At 39.9% G+C, this 19144-nt stretch overlaps 1 protein-coding gene and 1 long non-coding RNA gene across 3 annotated transcripts in view; one reads left to right on the top strand and one right to left on the bottom strand.

Annotated features, from left to right (window-relative positions):
• LOC149466343 (uncharacterized) overlaps positions 1-19144 on the top strand; it is a 59559-nt gene that overhangs the window by 24272 nt on the left and 16143 nt on the right. The window lies entirely within an intron of this gene.
• XRN1 (5'-3' exoribonuclease 1) overlaps positions 6033-19144 on the bottom strand; it is a 123361-nt gene continuing 110249 nt past the window's right edge. For both annotated transcript variants that reach the window (XM_089672571.1, XM_089672572.1), the window contains exons 40-43: positions 15812-15925; positions 14847-14964; positions 11561-11703; positions 6033-9088 (exon numbers count right to left, since the gene is read on the bottom strand). In XM_089672571.1, the coding sequence (XP_089528697.1) occupies positions 8792-9088; positions 11561-11703; positions 14847-14964; positions 15812-15925 (672 nt within the window). In that variant the 3' untranslated portion in view covers positions 6033-8791. The remainder of the gene's footprint in view (positions 9089-11560; positions 11704-14846; positions 14965-15811; positions 15926-19144) is intronic.

The following is a 19144-nucleotide window of genomic DNA, read 5'->3' as shown; positions in this document are numbered from 1 at the left end:
GCCTGAAAAACTAAAGGAACTCTTCCTTTTCACAAGAACTGAAGGTTTGCTTGCAGCAGCTTTTGCGTCTTCCTCTTCTGGGGTAAGAGATTACTCTTACCATCTGTGAATTCCTTGACGTAGGTGTCCAGAGAGTCAGCAAAGAGATGTTCCCCTTCAAAAGGGCATGATCACAAGGTGCTTCTTGCACAGCTGTTCCTCTAATCCACAGGGTCCTTAAAAATTGGAATATCCTTAAAAGGGACCATTAAGGTTTTGCTACAGAAGGAAATTGCTGGGTCCACGACAGTGACTGCCCATTTCTTTAGGAAACCCTCCTTAATAGGGTATTGCTGTACAAAGTGCTATGGTTGGGATGAAAAGTTTTTCAGGATGACAAGTTAGACAGGCTTTAACCACTTCCAGACCGGACACTTTTACCCCCTTCCTGACCAGGGCAATTTTCAGCTTTTAGCGCTATCACACTTTGAATGACAATTGCGCGGTCATGCAACACTGTACCCAAATTAATTTTTTACCATTTTTTTGAGATAGATAAAGCTTTATTTTGGTGGTATTTATTCACCACTGGGATTTGTATTTTTTTTGCTATGTAAATGAAATGTCCAAAAATTTTGAAAAAAAAGTGTTTCTTTTATAAAATTTTGCAAATAAATAATATTTCATCATAAATCTTAGCCAAAATTTATTCCGTTATCTTTCTAGTAAAAAAAAAAAAATCCAAATTAGTTTAGAAGCAAAAATTATAATTTTTAAACATTTTTTTTTACATTTTTATTTTATTTTTTTATATTATTATTTTTTAATTTTATTTCTTTTTTTTTACATACTGTCACCCTAGCAGTACAGTGTCACCATGGTGACACTGTACTACTTGTGAGGGGTGATGATTTTTTTTTTTTTTTTACACTGATTGCTTTTACACCCATATAGGATGTAAAAGCAATCATTTCTCTTTCTCTCTGTGTGCATTCTTGCACTCATTGAGAAGAACTGAGTGAGCTGTGATTGGTCACAGCTTGTCACATGGTACAAGGCTTTTGTGAATAGCCTTGTACCATGTGACCTCTGTGATCATTCACAGATTTCACACATAGTAAGCAATGATGTCAGAAGTGACATCTTGCTTACTACTTTGCATGTGATCACTGATTGGCCAATCAGTGATCACATGATCGGGACCTCGTACAGAGGTCCCGTCCGACGATCGGTGTTTCACTGTGTCCTGAGGACACAGCGGGCACCGGATCGCGGTGCTGCGCGCTCCCAGGGAGCGCGCACAAGCAGGGTGCGGGGAGGCCGTTTATAGACGGCCACCCGACCCTGCAGTGCCACCGTCCGGCCGTTTATATACAATGGCCGGTCGGGAAGTGGTTAAGAGCTTGTGTAAATGGAATATTTTGATAGGCCAAGGCATTTTTTAAGGAACCTAGTATGATGACCCTTGGTCAGGCCAGCACAGGCTACTCCAACGCAAGACATGTGCACATTAAATCTATCTATCTATCTATATATATATATATATACACACACACACACACACACACACACACATATACATACATACATAACCATGCCTGGATATTAAAGCAGCCAGCACAATTTGTTGACTACAGACCCAAATGTGAATATGTAATATAAAGTGCAGAGCTTTAAACTAAAATAGGTGAACAAGTAAAGTAAATGACAAATGAAACTGAAAATTTAGCAGTCCCACAAAAGTCCAGACTTTTTTCTGTAACCAGTAACTATTGGCAGTGGGAGCCCAAAATGTCCAAAGATCGCAGAGGCACTAGCCAGCTACGCATGCATGTTGACAAAATGGCGTACACATGTGCAGTGAATCTCCCTGATATGGAGGCAGCACAGGCACAGTGGTGGCTTTCACCAACACATAGGAAGCAAAGAAAAATGAGGTCGATTTCAAATATTAAATGTGACCACAGGCAACCCCTGCCACCACGTGCCATATTAATCATTCAATGGCCGTAGCAGACAGCACCCTGGACTGACTTAATATGGCAGTCTTGTGGTCCCATCAGCTGAGAACAGATGTTAGGTCCTAAGCCCCATCCAGTTTTTCACTCTCCCTGTAAGCATACCTCCAATAGGGACTCAGGGATGGGGTTCCACCAGCAGATGGACCATGGCCCTGGATCAGTATATAGCCCTGCCGGGAGCAACAATAAAGGCTGGTCTCATATATTCTTCCTGGTGGGCCCCAGGTATGACCCTCCCAAGGCACAGCAGAGAAGTCAACCAGTGTGGAAATGTTTGGATGTGGCTGGCTTGTACTGTGGTCACTAGATGCACCATCCTTATTTTGGAGAGAACTGGATTCACAGCGTTTTACTTTCAGTATCTCATCTTGCAAGTGTTCTGGTTGTTGAGGTGAAATCATCCATATTGTCACTACTAGACTTATTCCAGTGCTCCATTTATTATATGTTTTCATGGCTTTACACCATCTGGCTGTGGGCACTTGCCTTTCTTTTTCCTTTTACTATCCCATATAGACAACTTGGTTTATGCTAGGAGCACCAGTATTTGGAATTTTTTCTCATTGGGTTTTGTGTGTGTGTATATATATATATATATATATATATATATATATATATATATATTACCCACTGTGGAAAGGTGAAAGCCACAGTGGATATGTAGCAGCTAGTAGACTTACTAAATGATAAAAGAAAGGAAAAATAAAATATCAGAAAAGTATGCCTCTCTCAGAACAAAGGAAAGATGTCTGTTCACATAGGTATACTAGCAAAAAAGAAGGGGTTATTCTAGGGCTATCCTTATAAACTTTGTCAGTGCACAACTTGATGGTAGCTGCATAACCCAATGGTCCAACATTAAGACCCAGTATCCTGTAATTTACAATAAGGATAATGCTGCATGCCTGTTTTTTGGTCCGTTTCTGTGCATTGGCAGCTCATTCAAAATAGGCTGCCCTTACGGAAAGCACATTAAGGCTACTCATAGGAACAGAGAATTGTGAATCCAGCCTCAGTTACGGGTCTGCGCTATCAGGTGTGGACAGGACCTGCAGCTAACATTCCTGTGGGTGTGCATGGACTGGAGTCCCCAGGAACTAAAATAGTTCACAGTTAATTCAGCCCTCTAGACTCCATATAAAAACAAAATTCCACTTACTTTAGGTGGAACTGAGTCTTTTAAATACAGATACAGAAACCTTTTCTGAGAATATGTAGGCTGCCATTACTGACCTATTCTTTTAAAATGTTATTTTACCTATCAGCTTACTGCTCCAAGTGATTTAATACATTCTGATTCACTGACCAAGAACAAGTACATAAGTGAAGTACTCGGACTTTACTTCTTAATTCACTTTCTGCATGCTTGACCCTGGTCAGACACTCAAAACTGAAACCTAAGGCAGTCAGACAACTATCATTTTAAAGAAGAATGTCTGAGATGTCTGAGGGAAGCCCTATATTTCGATTAGTGTAGGTTTCTTTTCAAGTGTAAATCTAATCCAATCCAGAATGGGGTTTTTTCTTTAACTCTTGTAGCAAGAAACTGTTTTTATTACCTCCTGTGACATCATCATCAGGCTTTTAATTTTCTTTCACGGGCAGCTGCTTGGAGAAAGGATCAACAGGAGGCCTCACATCAGCTCCTATTATGGCAAGAATGCCCCCAAAACTGTATCTCCAGAAGCCCTTAAAAACCATTAATAGTCAAACTCTATATTGTGTGCTCAGCTCCAAGGTGAGATTTAGGATGACTGTAAAGATGGAGGTGTGACAGAGATTAGGAGAAGCAGTGTTTGCAGGGCAGCAGGGAAGAGCTAGGTAGGGCTGACAGGATTTGATATTTTAGTGAAGGAAGGGCACTGTGTTGTAAACCCACAATAAGAAGTTAACAGCTCACTGGATTTCTTAAACAATGTATTTCTGTGCAGTTTTTTTTATTAGTATATACGAAGGCATACACTTTGATGGGCATCTGGTGATTTAAGAGAATTACTTTTTTTAATAAAATCCCATTTGAGCAAAAAGACAGTTGCGGCCAGAGCAGAGATCCTTTAGAAAGGTTTCAGCAAGGCAGGTTGACGCACAAGAGCTCTGACTGCTTTATGGCAATCACTTCAAAACAAAATAGGTGGAGATTAATTGCAGACAATGTAAGGACGCTCTCTGAGATGAAAATAGTTTGGAAAAACTTAATATGACATACAGTGGTGAAAATAATTATTTGATCCCCTGCAGATTTTGTAAGTTTGCCCACTTACAAAGAAATGAAAGGTCTATAATATTTATCATAGATGTATTTTAAATGATAGAGACAGAATATCAACCAAAAATCCAGAAAAAAACCCATGATACAAATGTTATAAACTAAGGGAGTTCAGTGAGTAAAATAAGTATTTGATCCCCAAGCAAAACATGACTTAGTACTTGGTGGAGAAACCCTTGTTGGCAAGCACAGAGGTAAGACATTTCTTGTAGTTGGTTACGAGGTTTGCACACCTCAGGAGGGATTTTGGTCAACTCTTCTTTACAGATCTTCTCTAAATCCTTAAGGTTTCTTGGCTGTCGCTTGGCAACTCGATGTTTCAGCTCCCTCCATAAATGTTCTATAGGATTAAGGTTTGGAGACTGGCTAGGCCACTATATGACCTTAATGATCTGCTTCTTGAGCCACTCCTTTGTTGCCTTGGCGGTATATTTTGGGTCATTGTCATGCTGGAAGACCCATCCATGGCCCATCTTAAGTTTTCTGGCTGAGGGAAGAAAGTTCTCATCCAAGATTTTACAATATATGGCCCCACCTATTGGCCCCTCAATGCGGCAAAGTTAGCCTGTACCTTTATCAGAGAAACAGCTCCAAACACAGCGAGTCGAGTTAATGCCAAAGAGCTCAATTTTGATCTCAACTGACCACAGCACTTTCTCTCAATCCTTCTCTGAATCATTTAGATGTTCATTGGCAAACTTCAGATGGGCCTGCACATGAGCCTTCTTGAGGAGGGGGCCTTGCAGGCACTGCAGGATTTCAGTCCATAGTGACGTATTGTGTTACCAATGTTTTTTTGGCGACCGAGTTCCCAACTGCCTTGAGATCATTCACAAGCTCCTCCCGTGTAGTTCTGGGCTGACTTGTCTCATGATTATACTTACTCTACGAGTCGAAAACTTGCATGGAGCTCCAGACCAAGGGTGATTGATGGTTATTTTGTATTTCTTCCATTTGTGAATAATCGCTCTAACAGTTGTCTCCTTCTCACCAAGTTTCTTGTTCATGGTCCTATAGCCTATTTCAGCCTTGTGCAGGTCTACAATCTTGTCCCTGACATCCTTTGACAGCTCTTTGGTTTTGCCCATGGTGATGATCAGGTTTGAATGGAAGAAAGATTCTGTGGACATGTATTTTATACACATAACGAGCTGTCATTAGGAGCACCTTCCAAAAGCGATTCTAAAGATTTTTTTTTTTTTAAATAACAAACATGTCTATACTTACCTACTGTGTGCAGTGGTTTTGCACAGAGCACCCTGGATCCTCCTCTTCTTGGGTTCCCCACAGGCTCTCCTGGCCCCTCCCTCCTGTCGGGTGCCTCCACAGCAAGTAACTTGCTATGGGGGCACGCGCTGCTCCGTGTGTCCATTCACACACTGATGCAAGTGTACAATCCTAACGCACACGTTCCTGCGTTAAAAATTGTTGTGCGTATAAGTGGGTGCTGCAGCAACCGTCAGCTGGAACTGAACAGAATCAACAAGGGAGAATGTCACCAGCACACCGAGGATCACCAGTATGGGTCCAAAAGCTTTAATGAAATTTAAAGTTACAGCAAGGCAACATTTCGGAGTCTCGCAGGATCTCTTTATCAGGCATTTGGGCAAACTTACAAAATCTGCAGGGGATCAAATAATTATTTTCCCAACTGTAGCTATTGATTCCAGTTTTCATGAACAACCAAAGTGTGCCAGACTGTACATATTGTATACAGGAAAGTTCTAAAAATATTTTAATTGCTCAGATCATGTGATACAAGTAACTGTTGTGTCATACCATTTATTGATGTTCTATTAATGACCACTGTCCAGGTGACTCAGTGCAATGGAAATATATAAAAATATAAATCAAAGCAAAACATAACATTGCATATACTTTTAATTTAGTTGATGTACAAATTTGCAATCAACATTTTATTTAAAAAAAAAAAATCAAAAACATGTCCATTGTGCAGCACAGCTCCATGCCATGAATCTTGAACTGCACTGCACTGTATATAAAACACACAGATAACAGCACATGCCACTATGAAACACCCTCACGCTGTACTGTAAATACAGTGATAGACACATTTTTAAAAGCTTATAATCTAGGAAAATGAGGACATAAAAATCTTCCCTTTTCATAATAAAATACTGTTCTCTATAAGATCCAATGAAAATTTCCAGTACTTAAAATATAATCAGGGAAAAAAATAAAAGCATTTTGCAGACAAATGTTTGCAAAATTTGAGAAATATGTAGATACACAGTAAGAATGAGTTTATCAACCTATTGGTGGAGGATATTGGGTGGCATGTTGTATCTAGAAAATGAATATACAGAAGAAAAACAAATGAGCCTTACAGCATTGTACAGAGAAGAATGATGTAAAAGGAACACATTAGCAACCAAAGTTATGAGCAGTCAAGAGTTCTCACTGGAGAATAATGATTAAGGTACTACTTATTTCTCTGTGCAGTATGAAAAGCCCATAGTAGAAAATGGTCCTTTTGGCAATACATGACAATTAGAAGCAAACTTATAACAATTATACCCTTATACAGCAGCACTGGTTCATGATACACAACAGCAGATGACAGATGCAACAAAGGTGATTTATAAACAAAGTGGAAAAGTGAACCAGAAACAATCTGGCAGCTTTCCTTAGGCTACCAGGCTGATTGGTTTGCAAATGGTTACCAAATACTGTACAACAAATCCCACGGTATTTTCTAAATGAGAATTTTTGGAAAGGAAGGAACTAATTCACCTGTTGCTAATAGCAGTGTAAACTAAAGAAACAACCATGTGTTAACATAAAAGGATTTCAAACATTAGGATGTTTTAGAAAACAAACAAATGCTCAGTGCATCAATTTTAATTTGTGTGGGTAGAAGGCAGGGAAGGTCTGGCCAACCCATTTTAACAGGTTCCTCTACACAACAAAACAAAAAACGCTGAATATAGTGCAAACCCTTTCCCCCCCAAGCACCTGTAAAATCACTCCATGTTAGGCTAGTGGATTACACTTACCACTCAGCAGAATTCAGCACACTGTAATAAAATGTCAGTCAGCAGAATCAACAATGACTGATGAAGTGAGAGTCTACATAGGCACATGTAGATCTCACACTACCAGCTGTTTTCTGCAAGACATCTGTTTCTGTATGGTCATCCTAAGCCAAGGTCACGATATGGAGACTCTTAAAGGGTATTTCCAATTTTTTAGTCAAATTTGATGAAACCCAACATTTGTTATGTGTTCCGATTCACGCAGCATGCCCAACATTTTAAACATACAAACGCAAGAAGGGCAGCCCCTAAATCTCTAACCCTTTGTATGGACAAAAAGTGTTCAAATCTAGTTAAAATTGATCATGAAAATCTGCCTGCACAGTAAAGACAGGGATAATTATGGCAAATATAGCTGCCCAGCCCCATTACAAAGAGAACTATATAGCGTTTTACTTGCTGGAGTATCTAGAATAGAGTATCTACAAGGCCAGGATTATATCTGTGAGGGTGATTACCGCTGTGAGAATGCACCTGTTCCCACAGCCGCAACCACCCACACAGAAAAACACAGATGTTTGCGGGTGTTAATAATGCTAATAGCACGCCACACTCACTGGAAGTCGCTCCCACACTGAAAACCACACTGCGCGTGTGGTTCCTGTGCGGGCTTCGATTTGTGAAATGCTGCAGGGACCTTTTTCCTGCGTTTCAGGAGGAATGGCAGCCCATTCAAATAAACAGGCTGACATGCCTATGTAAACCGTGGCTAGCAGAGCCACACAGATGTGAACCTAGCCTAAAAGGTAAGATGCAATTTTTTTTTTTTTAAGCGATGCGAATAGGAACATGTGACAAATATGTAGGCGTTATCCCAATTTGGTTGCAAAAAAGTGGAAACACACTTTGTCCGGGAGAACTGTCTGCCCTATATTGCCCATGGACAGTGCATAGCCATTTTTTTTTTTTTTGAAGAACCGCTTAAATAGGTTAATGCTGGAGTGAAGAAATAATTTTCTACAAACCACACATTGATATCAATGTGCAGACTATATAAATCTTCATAAATCCAGTCTGATAACAGAATTGGCCTGTATGATATCAATAACTAGCTTTGGGTGTAATATATTTAAAAAGGACATACAGCTGTGTGGGATGCGCTCTAATTCATGGCAGCCAATCAAAAATAGCATGTGTTTGATCATCCTGGTTAAAACGAAATTGTTTACTATGGCTTAATACACTTGTTTGCACTGTGCGAACTTGATGCAATATCTGGCCTTCAGCAACACAGCTACTACTTAAGTAAGCTGGAATGCTGACAATTTTCTAATCATGGTGAAAAGTAATTAAAATATAATTTTTAATTTAAACAAGAGGCATAAAGTGTACTAGTGTATTAATATGTAAAATAAACAATAAAAATAAGCTCATGATTTAAAACAGTAGACAGCAGCTCACACTGTGTGTACACAGCAATGTTAAGGCGATATTACAGATGAGGGAAATAGACTTGATAACAGTCTGCTTTATTCTGAAGCTTTTGGAACGCTGAAGTTCACGGCTAATTTCCGAGGTTTCCGCCTGCCGCCTGAGCCTGGGGTGGGCTTAGCTCGAGGAGCTGAAGAGCCAGTTGGAGCAGACTTGTCTTTCGTTGGAGGCTGATGGGTTTGTGGAGAAGTCACAGGAACATGAGACCTGTCTGAGGGAAGCTGACTGGCCACATCAGGAATCAGTCTCTGCTCGGCACTTGAATTACCTTGTGAAGAACCTGAGGGCTCTCGGACTTCAGAACTCCTATTACCAGCTGCTCTTTGCTTAGTTACCTTGACAAAAAGACAGTGTTTCATAAGTACACGCAATAGGGTCGATTCACTAAGATGCACAAATAATTTGATGGAAATCACTAAATTTACTAACTGCAATCATTAATTTACCCTGCAGTAATTTCTAATTTTCTCATGAAAATGTTCCAATCATAAACACCCTGGGGTAACACTAGTTTTATTCCATATGAAGTCAATATTTAGCCACTGAAATTCTCCATTTCTGATGAACTGGTATTTTATTTCATAAATCTGCATCACATTTACACCTCAAATGACTCTTTCTGCTCTCTTTGAAAGGCACCTCACAGAACCTCAAAATTATTGCCAGGCAGAAGCTAGTATTATTTTAAGGAGTGATAATATGTAAGAAAAACTTTATTTAGCCTTTTTATTAATTTTAGGGAAATAGTGTTACACAAATATCGTTCAGGTAAAATACTATAATGTGTTAACATAAGGTTTCCCCTTTTGCATTAGCCAATCAAGTCATGTGATGAAAATAACGCAAGGTTGTATCGGCACCAAATACAAACCTTTCAAGTAAAAGGGGCAATGCCGAAAGTGCACGCAATCCACACTGATGTGGCACAGTGACACAGTGGCTTTTCAGGATTAAAACAGGCAGTGAGGAGGTGACGTACTGTATAATCTCTGAGCTGCCTGTCAACTCCCTGCTGAAAAGTAATCCACTGTGGATCACTGTTTAGAGGGGACAGCAAGAGCTGACGTGTTAAAGTGGTTCTAAAGGCAGGTGTTTTTTTCCTTCAGCATTTTTTGGAAAATATCCCCCCCACGGTGTAATTTTAGCAAGTTACTTTTTACACATAGCATGGACGCCCCGAAACACAATCTGCTATGCCTCCTGAGTATGGTGATACCAGGTGTGATACTTTTTCACAACTAAGATGAATAGAGGGGCCCACAATCCAAGAAGCACCTTCAAACAGCATAAGTTGTGCTTCTAATTTCCTGACTACCTATCACATTTTTTGGAGGCCATGGAGCACCAAGACAATGAAAACACCCACAACATGAGCCTATTTTGGAAAGCAAACACTCCAAGGAATGTTCTGAAAGGCATAGTGAGTCTTATAAAAATGTCACTTTTTGCAACCAGTTTTTGGAAAATTCTGGAAAGAAAATGAAAATGTATTTTTTTTATACAAAATTGTCAATGAATATGATAATTCTAACACACATCATAGGTATACTTAGAAATACATCCAAAAACACATTCAGCTACTCTTCACCAGTGTGGTCATACCACATGCATAAGACTGTTTAAACAGCCAAGCCACACAGAGAGGCCCAAAATCCAAGGAGCACTTTCAGGCTTTCTAGGGGCATAAAATAAATCTAAGGGGCAGAAATTAAATCTAAAAAATGCATGCTTTGTCTTTTGAAGACTTAATTTTTTTGTCAAATGTTTTTGGAAAATGCGGAAAGAAAATGAAAATAATTTTTTTTCACAAAGTTGGCAATTTTCTCACACACAGCATGGGCATAGTTAGAATAACACCCCAAAACACATTCTACTCCTCCTCCTGAGTCTGATGATACCACATTGTGAGAGACTTTTTCAGTGTCTGGACTGATTATATATCAGCCATTGTATCGTGTGTATCACACAAATCAACCAATTATGTCAAAACCAATGTACTGTAATGGTCACCTCTATATGAGTGGTCAGGAAATATAGCTTAGTATAGTGTCACCTATAGCAGTCCCAGTTCCTATAAGCTAAGCAAGGCTAGCCTAATGGCATTCTTGAGGGCAGTCGCATACCATGTTCACTAACTAGGAAGTAAAGGAAGCTGAAGAAAGAAACAACAAGAGTTCCCAAAATGACTGGTGTGGTGGTGACTGGCATGGTGCTGGCCACATGCAGTGCAACTGGTGTGGCGGTGATTGCAGACACCTTAACTGGTGTGGCGGTAATTGCAGACACCTTAACTGGTGTGGCGGTGATTGCAGACACTGTAGCTAGTGTGGAGGTGATTGCAGACACTAACTGGTGTGGCGGTGATTGCAGATACTAACTAGTGTGGCGGTGATTGCAGACACTGTAGCTAGTGTGGAGGTGATTGCAGACACTAACTGGTGTGGCGGTGATTGCAGATACTAACTAGTGTGGAGGTGATTGCAGACACTGTAGCTAGTGTGGAGGTGATTGCAGACACTAACTGGTGTGGTGGTGAAAAAAATGTTTAAATATATACTGTCACCATAGCAGTACAGTGTCTGAATTACTCTGGGGGGATGATCAGGAGGTTTGTTTTTTTTACACGGTGATTGCTTTTACAGCCATGATGGCTGTAAAAGCAATAATTTCTCACTCTCCCCAGCTGCATTCCTTCTTCTTCTTCTGATTTTTCATTCAACATGCCTTCAACATTACACACATCAATCATTGGTTTGATGAAATAGTAAACTTTCTTCAATCATTTTCATTTGAGCTTTATTTCTTACCTGCAGTGGTATGAATTGGTTGTGACTCCCAGCAGGCATATGCCCTGGATATGTTCCTTGGTAGTAGGGTTTATTAAGAAGTGGTAAAGGCGGCCGCCAGGGAACACCACTGAAAACATGGGGTGCTGGAGGGATAACATTGGCTATAAAAAAAAGAAAGTTGCATAATTTACACAATGTTGTAATGCATTTGAGTCTTGTGCTTAAAGTGTATCTCCATGTTTGATGAGAAAAGCAATCCTCTTTGGGTAAACTATGTATATTGCAGGGAATTTATCAAACTTTGTTACAGATCTCAATCATTTTCTGCTCTGAATAAAGTTTTGCTTCCTTTGCACACTGAGTCTGAATGGGAGGATTTAATTCATTATAATCACTGTGTGCACTTTCAGTGTTCAAATGAGAAAAGCTGAAGTGTGAGCATCCCTTTAGAGGTAATAAACCCTTGAGGAGACTCTCATCAATGCAGAAATTTCTACAGCAGGGGATACCTAAAATGTGACTAGCATCTTAGTGCAAATTTCTGAGAAAATCAGTAAGCTGATCACCCAAGCAGGAAATTATATTTCTGGTGGTGTTCTGTACACCAACAGTGTATAGAATGCCTCTAGGTTGCCATATTGCATTACATTTCATAGAAAATTACAGCAGCTGCAGACTGATGGCCTAGGGTATAATATGACCTTGTTGTTGTGTAGTAATGAGGAAGGGCTCTTTTCAAGAAAGAGCTGCTAGTTCTGATAGTTAAAGTTCTAGAACAGAGAATTGGGCAGAGAATGCCTTGCAGGACGTAGCCATTATACCCAAAACTCTCATGATGAATCTCACTGTGGGATTTCCTTAGGAAATCTCAGCTGTTGAGAATAAGCTTAAAGAAAAAAGGTTCTTTTCTGGAAGAAAAACCTTTTACAGAGACATACCTAGATTTAGATACAGATACTCAAGGCTGGAAAGCAGATTTTCTTTTTCAAGTTCATCACCCAGCTAAAGGCCGTTGAATCGTTTTTTAGACATTCTCTGAAAGTTGAGAAGGAGATGCATGCTTCATGAGCAAGCGTGTCCAGATAGCCTGTCACATGGATGCTCTAAGTTCTGAGAGGTGGCAAGCAAGCAGAGGATGGGCTGAAAGGCAGTGCAATAAATTGAAAATGGTTGTCTGCTACAGCAAATTGTAGACAATGCTGATGTGGTGGGTAAACAGAAACACGCAGATAGGTATCCACCGATACCTTGCTGACTCCATATACAATTTTGTAATGTGAAGTTATTTGTTGAGGGATTTTAAGTTCAGGATAGGACAGAAACAGTATCTCTGTTGGGTTTTCGTACCATGAGCAGGTTTGAGTAGAATGCTATGAACCTGTCCTGAAGTAGTACTGGTACAACGACTCCCTGGGACAAGAGGAGGTTCAAGACCTTTTGCAAATCAGCCCCTGGACAGTTTTGGGTTGATTGAAAAGAAGCAAGCAGTGAGGAGGTAGAGTTTTGAACTTTATCTTTTATCCTTTGGACACCACCAATTGAACCAACAAGGCCTGTCTGTGATCCAGAGAGATGCAAATTGCAACAGATGTCCACCCACTCTTAGGAGTGAGGACACCCCTTGATTGTGAGGAGGGCTTTGGGGAAGGATTGGTGGCCTTTGTGGGCCAAGTATTGAGCTGAAAAGAAGGGCTGAACTTAGGCTTTGAACTTGAAGCCTGAAAAGAGCATGGGGGTGCTCTAGGTTTCATGGAGCTAGGAGCAACTGAAGAGGACTATTTTGTTACCTTTCTTTCAGGAATTATAACTTTTTCACCCTTGAATTCTTTAATAAATTGGTCAAGTGCCTCACCAAACAGGCTTTTTCCATGAAAAGACATATGTGTGAGGGGTCTCTTACAGACAAGTTATGCTGTCCAAACTTTTAGCCAAAGAATCTTGCATCTATGAACAGAGATAAGAGCCATTCTGGATATCTGTCTCATGATGTCTTCTCGGATACTGACACAGAAAAGAAGAGCAGATGGAAGCTGTTGTAAATCACTCTGCAACATCACGTCCCTGAAGAAGGGGGGGGGGCGGGTCAGGTCATTTGTTCATAGCCCTGATCAAGTTATCTACAGTCTGGCAAACTGAAATAACAGCAAGAGTTGGTTGCAAGGCTTGGCCTACCGACGTAAAGCATCTCAAATTTTCTGTTGCCACAATCTATAAATGACGGAACATCTTCATTGGGTACAGTGTAATGTCTGTCTGTAACAAGGACAACAGGGTCAACCATGGGAATAGCCCACTGCTTTGTAAAAGGAATAGAAAATAAAAAATAAAAATCTCGGGGGGGGGCGAGTGTGTTAAGTAAAAATCATTTTTAGGAGTGACACAGTTGTCATAGATTGTAGATTACATATGTTCATGAACAGGGAATGTTTTGCAAGACTTTTGGATTCCTTTTTGCTATTAAACATGTCCAGCGAAAAAAATGTAAAAATCAAATTTTGTCATAAAAATAGGCCAAAATGTATTCTGCTACATGTCTTTGCTAAAAAAAAAAAAAAAATCCTAATACGTGTAAACAAAATAGTACTTATATCGGGACTGCGGCACAGCGGAGGGCATTGTGACACGGGGGGGATGAACTGACAGGTGTCACTGACATCCCCAGTGACAACAATACAGTGATCATTGCTAATAAAAGCACTGACACTGTATTATTAACACTGGGCAGGAAGGGGTTAACATGTAAGGCAGTCAAAGGGTTAACTGTGTGCTGTTTTTACACTGTGTCCTGTGTTTGTGCTTCACTGTAAGCACACTGCTTTGCATGGCTGTACTATTTTGTTTACATGTATTAGGATTTTTTTTTTTAGCAAAGACATGTAGCAGAATACATTTTGGCCTATTTTTATGATGACATTTGTTTTTTAATTTTTTTTGCTGGACATGTTTAATAGCAAAAAGTGAAAAATATATATATTTTTTTTTTCAAAATTTTCCGTCTTTTTTTTATAGCACAAAAAATAAAAACCGCACAGGCGATCAAATACCACCGAAAGAAAGCTCTATTTGTGGGGAAAAAAAGGGATGTAAATTTCATTTGGGTGCAACGCTGCATGACCGCGCAATTGTCAGTTAAAATTTAGCAGCTCCGTAACACACAAAATGGCCTGGTCTCATTACATATATATATATACACACACACACATAGATAGATATATATATATATATATGTATATATTACTAAGCACTGCTATGGTAAATTGCATAAAATCATCCAAGGAATAAAACATTCGCATTGGGAGCTTACCTGCTGGTTGAGGAAAAACCACTGGCAATGGCCCAGTAGGTACCCCTGTTCCAAGAGGCTGATAATTCGGAAAAAGAGGTGATGGTGTTTGCAAAGGGAAGTTTGCTCCAACCGAACTCTAAAATGAGACAAATTTACAGAATCTTTGAGTAGACCAAAGGCAATATCTACTGTGGCCCCCTGCCCAGGACAGACTTTTATTTGGTTGTAAAAATAAAAATTATTTTTCTTTCACCAAAAAATATCACACTCCTTGCATCTTAATATAGCATACATTAAAAGAGAAATATAGGAATATATTTTTTTTAATCATACTTACCTAGGTGGATGCAGAATTGATCTGATTCTACATCAGTTGCTCACCAGCTCTAAGGGTGAGAACTGAGCGATCAGACACCGCTGATTGCTCAGTTCTCCCTGCCACTCTTAGCAGAGAGCAGTGACTGTCAGTCACTGCTCTCAGCTCTGACCAACTCCCTCCCACCCAGTGCTCACTGGAAAGCTGGGCTGTGGAGGATGAGGGAGCGGCTGGCTCAGGGCCTTAGCGGCTTGCTGAGAGGCTGAGCCAGGTACAAGTCCAGGCTCCTGGGTGGAACCCCGACTTTAACGTCGGGATCTTTTCCCGGCCTAGACCGACAGCAGACTTTAGCCTGTTGTGACTGAACACAGGTCACAGGAGTACAGAACAAACTGCACTCCTGTGATCCACAGGAGAAGTACAGCCAATTAAACTTGGACTGTACTTCTCCTTTAAATGCCGCTTAAGACGCAACGCTCATGAAATAGGTTTACAACAAGCAACAGAACAATCAGGGATCCATCAATACAAACAAACCACAAACATAACTATAGTCAGGGTGGTTTTAAATGTAAAAAAAATTGTTAATCATTTAATGCTCATGTGTTCGCAGTGCTAAAATCCTGAGAAATAATTTAAAGGGAAGAAAGAAAAACAGTGTATTTACCAGTCTCTGCAGTGCATACAAGGCAGCTTTCTCCTTTGCATCATTTTCAGTATGACATGGAGGTCCTTGTATGGCCAAACCATTTGACAGCTTAACTTGACAGAGTGTCAAATTCTGCAACAGACAAAGAATTATACAGATACATCAAACTACTGGGAAAAGACATACAAAGCTGACTTTGATCCAAATGTATTTCTTCTTAATTCTTTATTTATAAAACATAGTTTATTCAATCATGCATAGACAATTTATTTACAGATCATACATAGTTGAAAAAGCAAACAGGCTAAATAAAGAAAAGATGTGTGTACATATGTTTCTATTAATCTGGGCTAGTATTCTATAAAAACATGCTTCAACATTGGAATGGGTAATATTTATTAAATGATTATGCTAAAATTAAAGCATTTAAGAAAATTATCATTTTTTTAAATGGAAATCAAGAATAATATCAAATTGAACTTCTATTCTGATTTCTATCCTATTTTAGAAAACTATTAGCTGTACTTTTTTTTGGCAAAAGGTTACTACAAAATGACAGTTAAGACAAAACATTAGGCTTAACAGCAATGTTAGGCAATGCTACAGTGCCTTGAAAAAGTATTCATACCCCTTGAAATGTTCCACATTTTGTCATGTTGCAACCAAAAACATAAAATGTATTTTATTGGGATTTTATGTGATAGAGCAACACAAAGTGGCACATAATTGTGAAGTGGAAGGAAAATGATAAATGGTTTTCAAAATGTTTTACAAATAAATATGTGAAAAGTGTGGCATGCATTTGTATTCAGCGCCCCGGAGTCAATACTTTATAGAACCACCTTAGGCTGCAATTACAGCTGCAAGACTTTTGGGGATGTCTCTACCAGCTTTGCACATCTACAGAGTGACATTTTTGCTCATTCTTCTCTGCAGAATAGCCCAAGCTCTGTCAGATTGGATGGAGAGTGTCTGTGAACAGCAATTTTCAAGTCTTGCCACAGATTATCAATTTGATTTAGGTCTGGCCATTCTAGCACATGAATATGCTTTGATCTAAACCATTCCATTGTAGCTCTGGCTGTATGTTTAGGGTCGTTGTCCTGCTGGAAGGTGAACCTCCGCCCCAGTCTCAAGTCTTTTGCAGACTCTAAGGTTTTCTTCTAAGATTACGCTGTATTTGGCTCCTTCCATCTGCTCATCAACTCTGACCAGTTTTCCTGTCCCTGCTGGAAAAAAACATCCCCACACTACGATGCTGCCACCACCATGTTTTACGGTGGAGATGGTGTGTTCAGGGTGATGTGCAGTGTTCATTTTCCGCCACACATAGCGTTTTGCTTTTAGGCCAAAAACTTCTATTTTGGTCTCATCTGGCCAGAGCACCTTCTTCCACGTTTGCTGTGTCCCCCACATGGCTTCTTGCAAATAGAACTTCTTATGGCTTTCTCTTTCAACAATAGCTTTCTTCTTGCCAATCTTCCATAAAGGCCAGATTTGTGGAGTGTAGGATTAATAGTTATCCTGTGGACAGATTCCCCCACCTGAGCTGTGGATCTCTGCAGTTCCTCCAAAGTTACCATGAGCCTCTTGGCTGCTTTTCTGATCAATGCTCTCTTTGGCTGGCCTGTCAGTAGAGGTGGAAAGCCATGTCTTGGTAGGTTTGCAGTTGTGCCATACTCTATTTTCGGATGATGGATTGAACAGTGCTCCGTGAGATGTTCAAAGCTTGGGATTTTTTTTTTTGTATAACCTAACTCTGCTTAAACTTCTCCACAACTTTATTCCTGACCTGGCTGGTGTGTTCCTTGGCCTTCATGATGCTGTTTTGTCACGAATGTTCTCTAAAAAACCTCTGAGGGCTTCACAGAACAGCTGTATTTATACTGAGGTTAAATTACACACAAGTGGACTCTAATTTTATAATTAGGTGACTTCTGAAGGCAATTGGTTGCACTAGAATTTAGATTGGGGTATCAGAGTAAAAGGGGGCCTGAATACAAATGCACGCCACACTTTTCAGGTATGTATTTGTAAAAAATGTTTAAAACCATTTATCATTTTCCTTCTACTTCACAATTATGTGCAACTTTGTGTTGGTCTATCACATAAAATCCCAACAATACATTTACGTTTCTGGTTGTAACATAACATGTGGAAAATTTCAAGGGGTATGAACACTTTTTCAAGGCACTGTAGCGATCTCAGTTTCTGAGAATCTTTATGCATGTATTTGTAAATCTTCCTTACAGCTTTCATGTTTTAGCTCAATTTCTGCAAAATATGTAGTGAACGATAAACGGTCAAATTAGTATGGACTCAACTATTGATACAGTGGCATATGACCTGCTACCGATGTCACCCCAGATTGGAGTGCAATATAAAAGCTCTCATTTGAGAAGTTACTCTATGAGCTGAGATTGTGGGAAGGCCTGAACACAATCTGGATTGAAGTAGGGGGTTTCCCCACTAGCTTGATAAGTGATTTTACATTTCTAATGACACACAAAATCGCACCACTGTAGGCTTTTGATGGAACAACTAACAGAATCATATTAACATACAAAGACAATGGAAGAATGCACATTTTTCTGAACCACCCAAGCCTTTTAAACAAGCATTTCAAACAGTATTTCAGCTCAATGCTTCTTTAAAGCCTAACTGGACACAACCAAAAACCTTATGGTGGGAGCCCTTCAAACTGCAAAAATGAACTTCATTAAAGCAAAACTCCATGCTTTATTTTGCAGAGAAATCACTCTGAAAGACACCCCCTGGCATTTCTGTCTGTGGTCATCTCAAAGACAGATAATTCATGCAGCATTTACAGAGGTTGGACAAAATTATGGAAACACCAGGTAAAAGAATGAAATGCATAAATGTGTATCAGTACCCGCAGAGATGCCAGAGGTGGGAAATGAGGCCTGAACTTTGTTCTCCATAATTGACCATAGAGGTTCTGTTATTGAGGTCCGGTGACTGCGGCACCCACGGAAGGTGCACGAGTTATCTCTTGTCAAACCATGATTTGACAACACCAGCTGTGTGAATCGGAGCATTATCATCTTTGTAAATGGTGCTGTCTTTGGGAAACTATGTCTGCACCATGGGCTGCACATGGTCGGCCAAAATTTGTATAGTCGCTGGCTGTGACTCTACCTTTGAAGGTGATGATGGGCCTGCAGAATACCAAGAAACTGCTGCACAAACCATGATTGCACTGCGACCATGCTTTATCATTGACACAAGACAGTCCTGGTTATATACTTGGGATGGTGTTTGCCACGCGTAAAACACGTCCGGGGGTTGGGAATAGTGTGAAGCTTGATTCATCGGACCAGATTACAGTCT

This window comes from Staurois parvus, unplaced genomic scaffold (assembly GCF_062004578.1).
Source record: "Staurois parvus isolate SC_StPar_1 unplaced genomic scaffold, SC_StPar_1.0 ptg000131l, whole genome shotgun sequence".
NCBI lineage: Eukaryota > Metazoa > Chordata > Amphibia > Anura > Ranidae > Staurois > Staurois parvus.
This window is presented reverse-complemented; position numbering and strand designations above follow the sequence as displayed.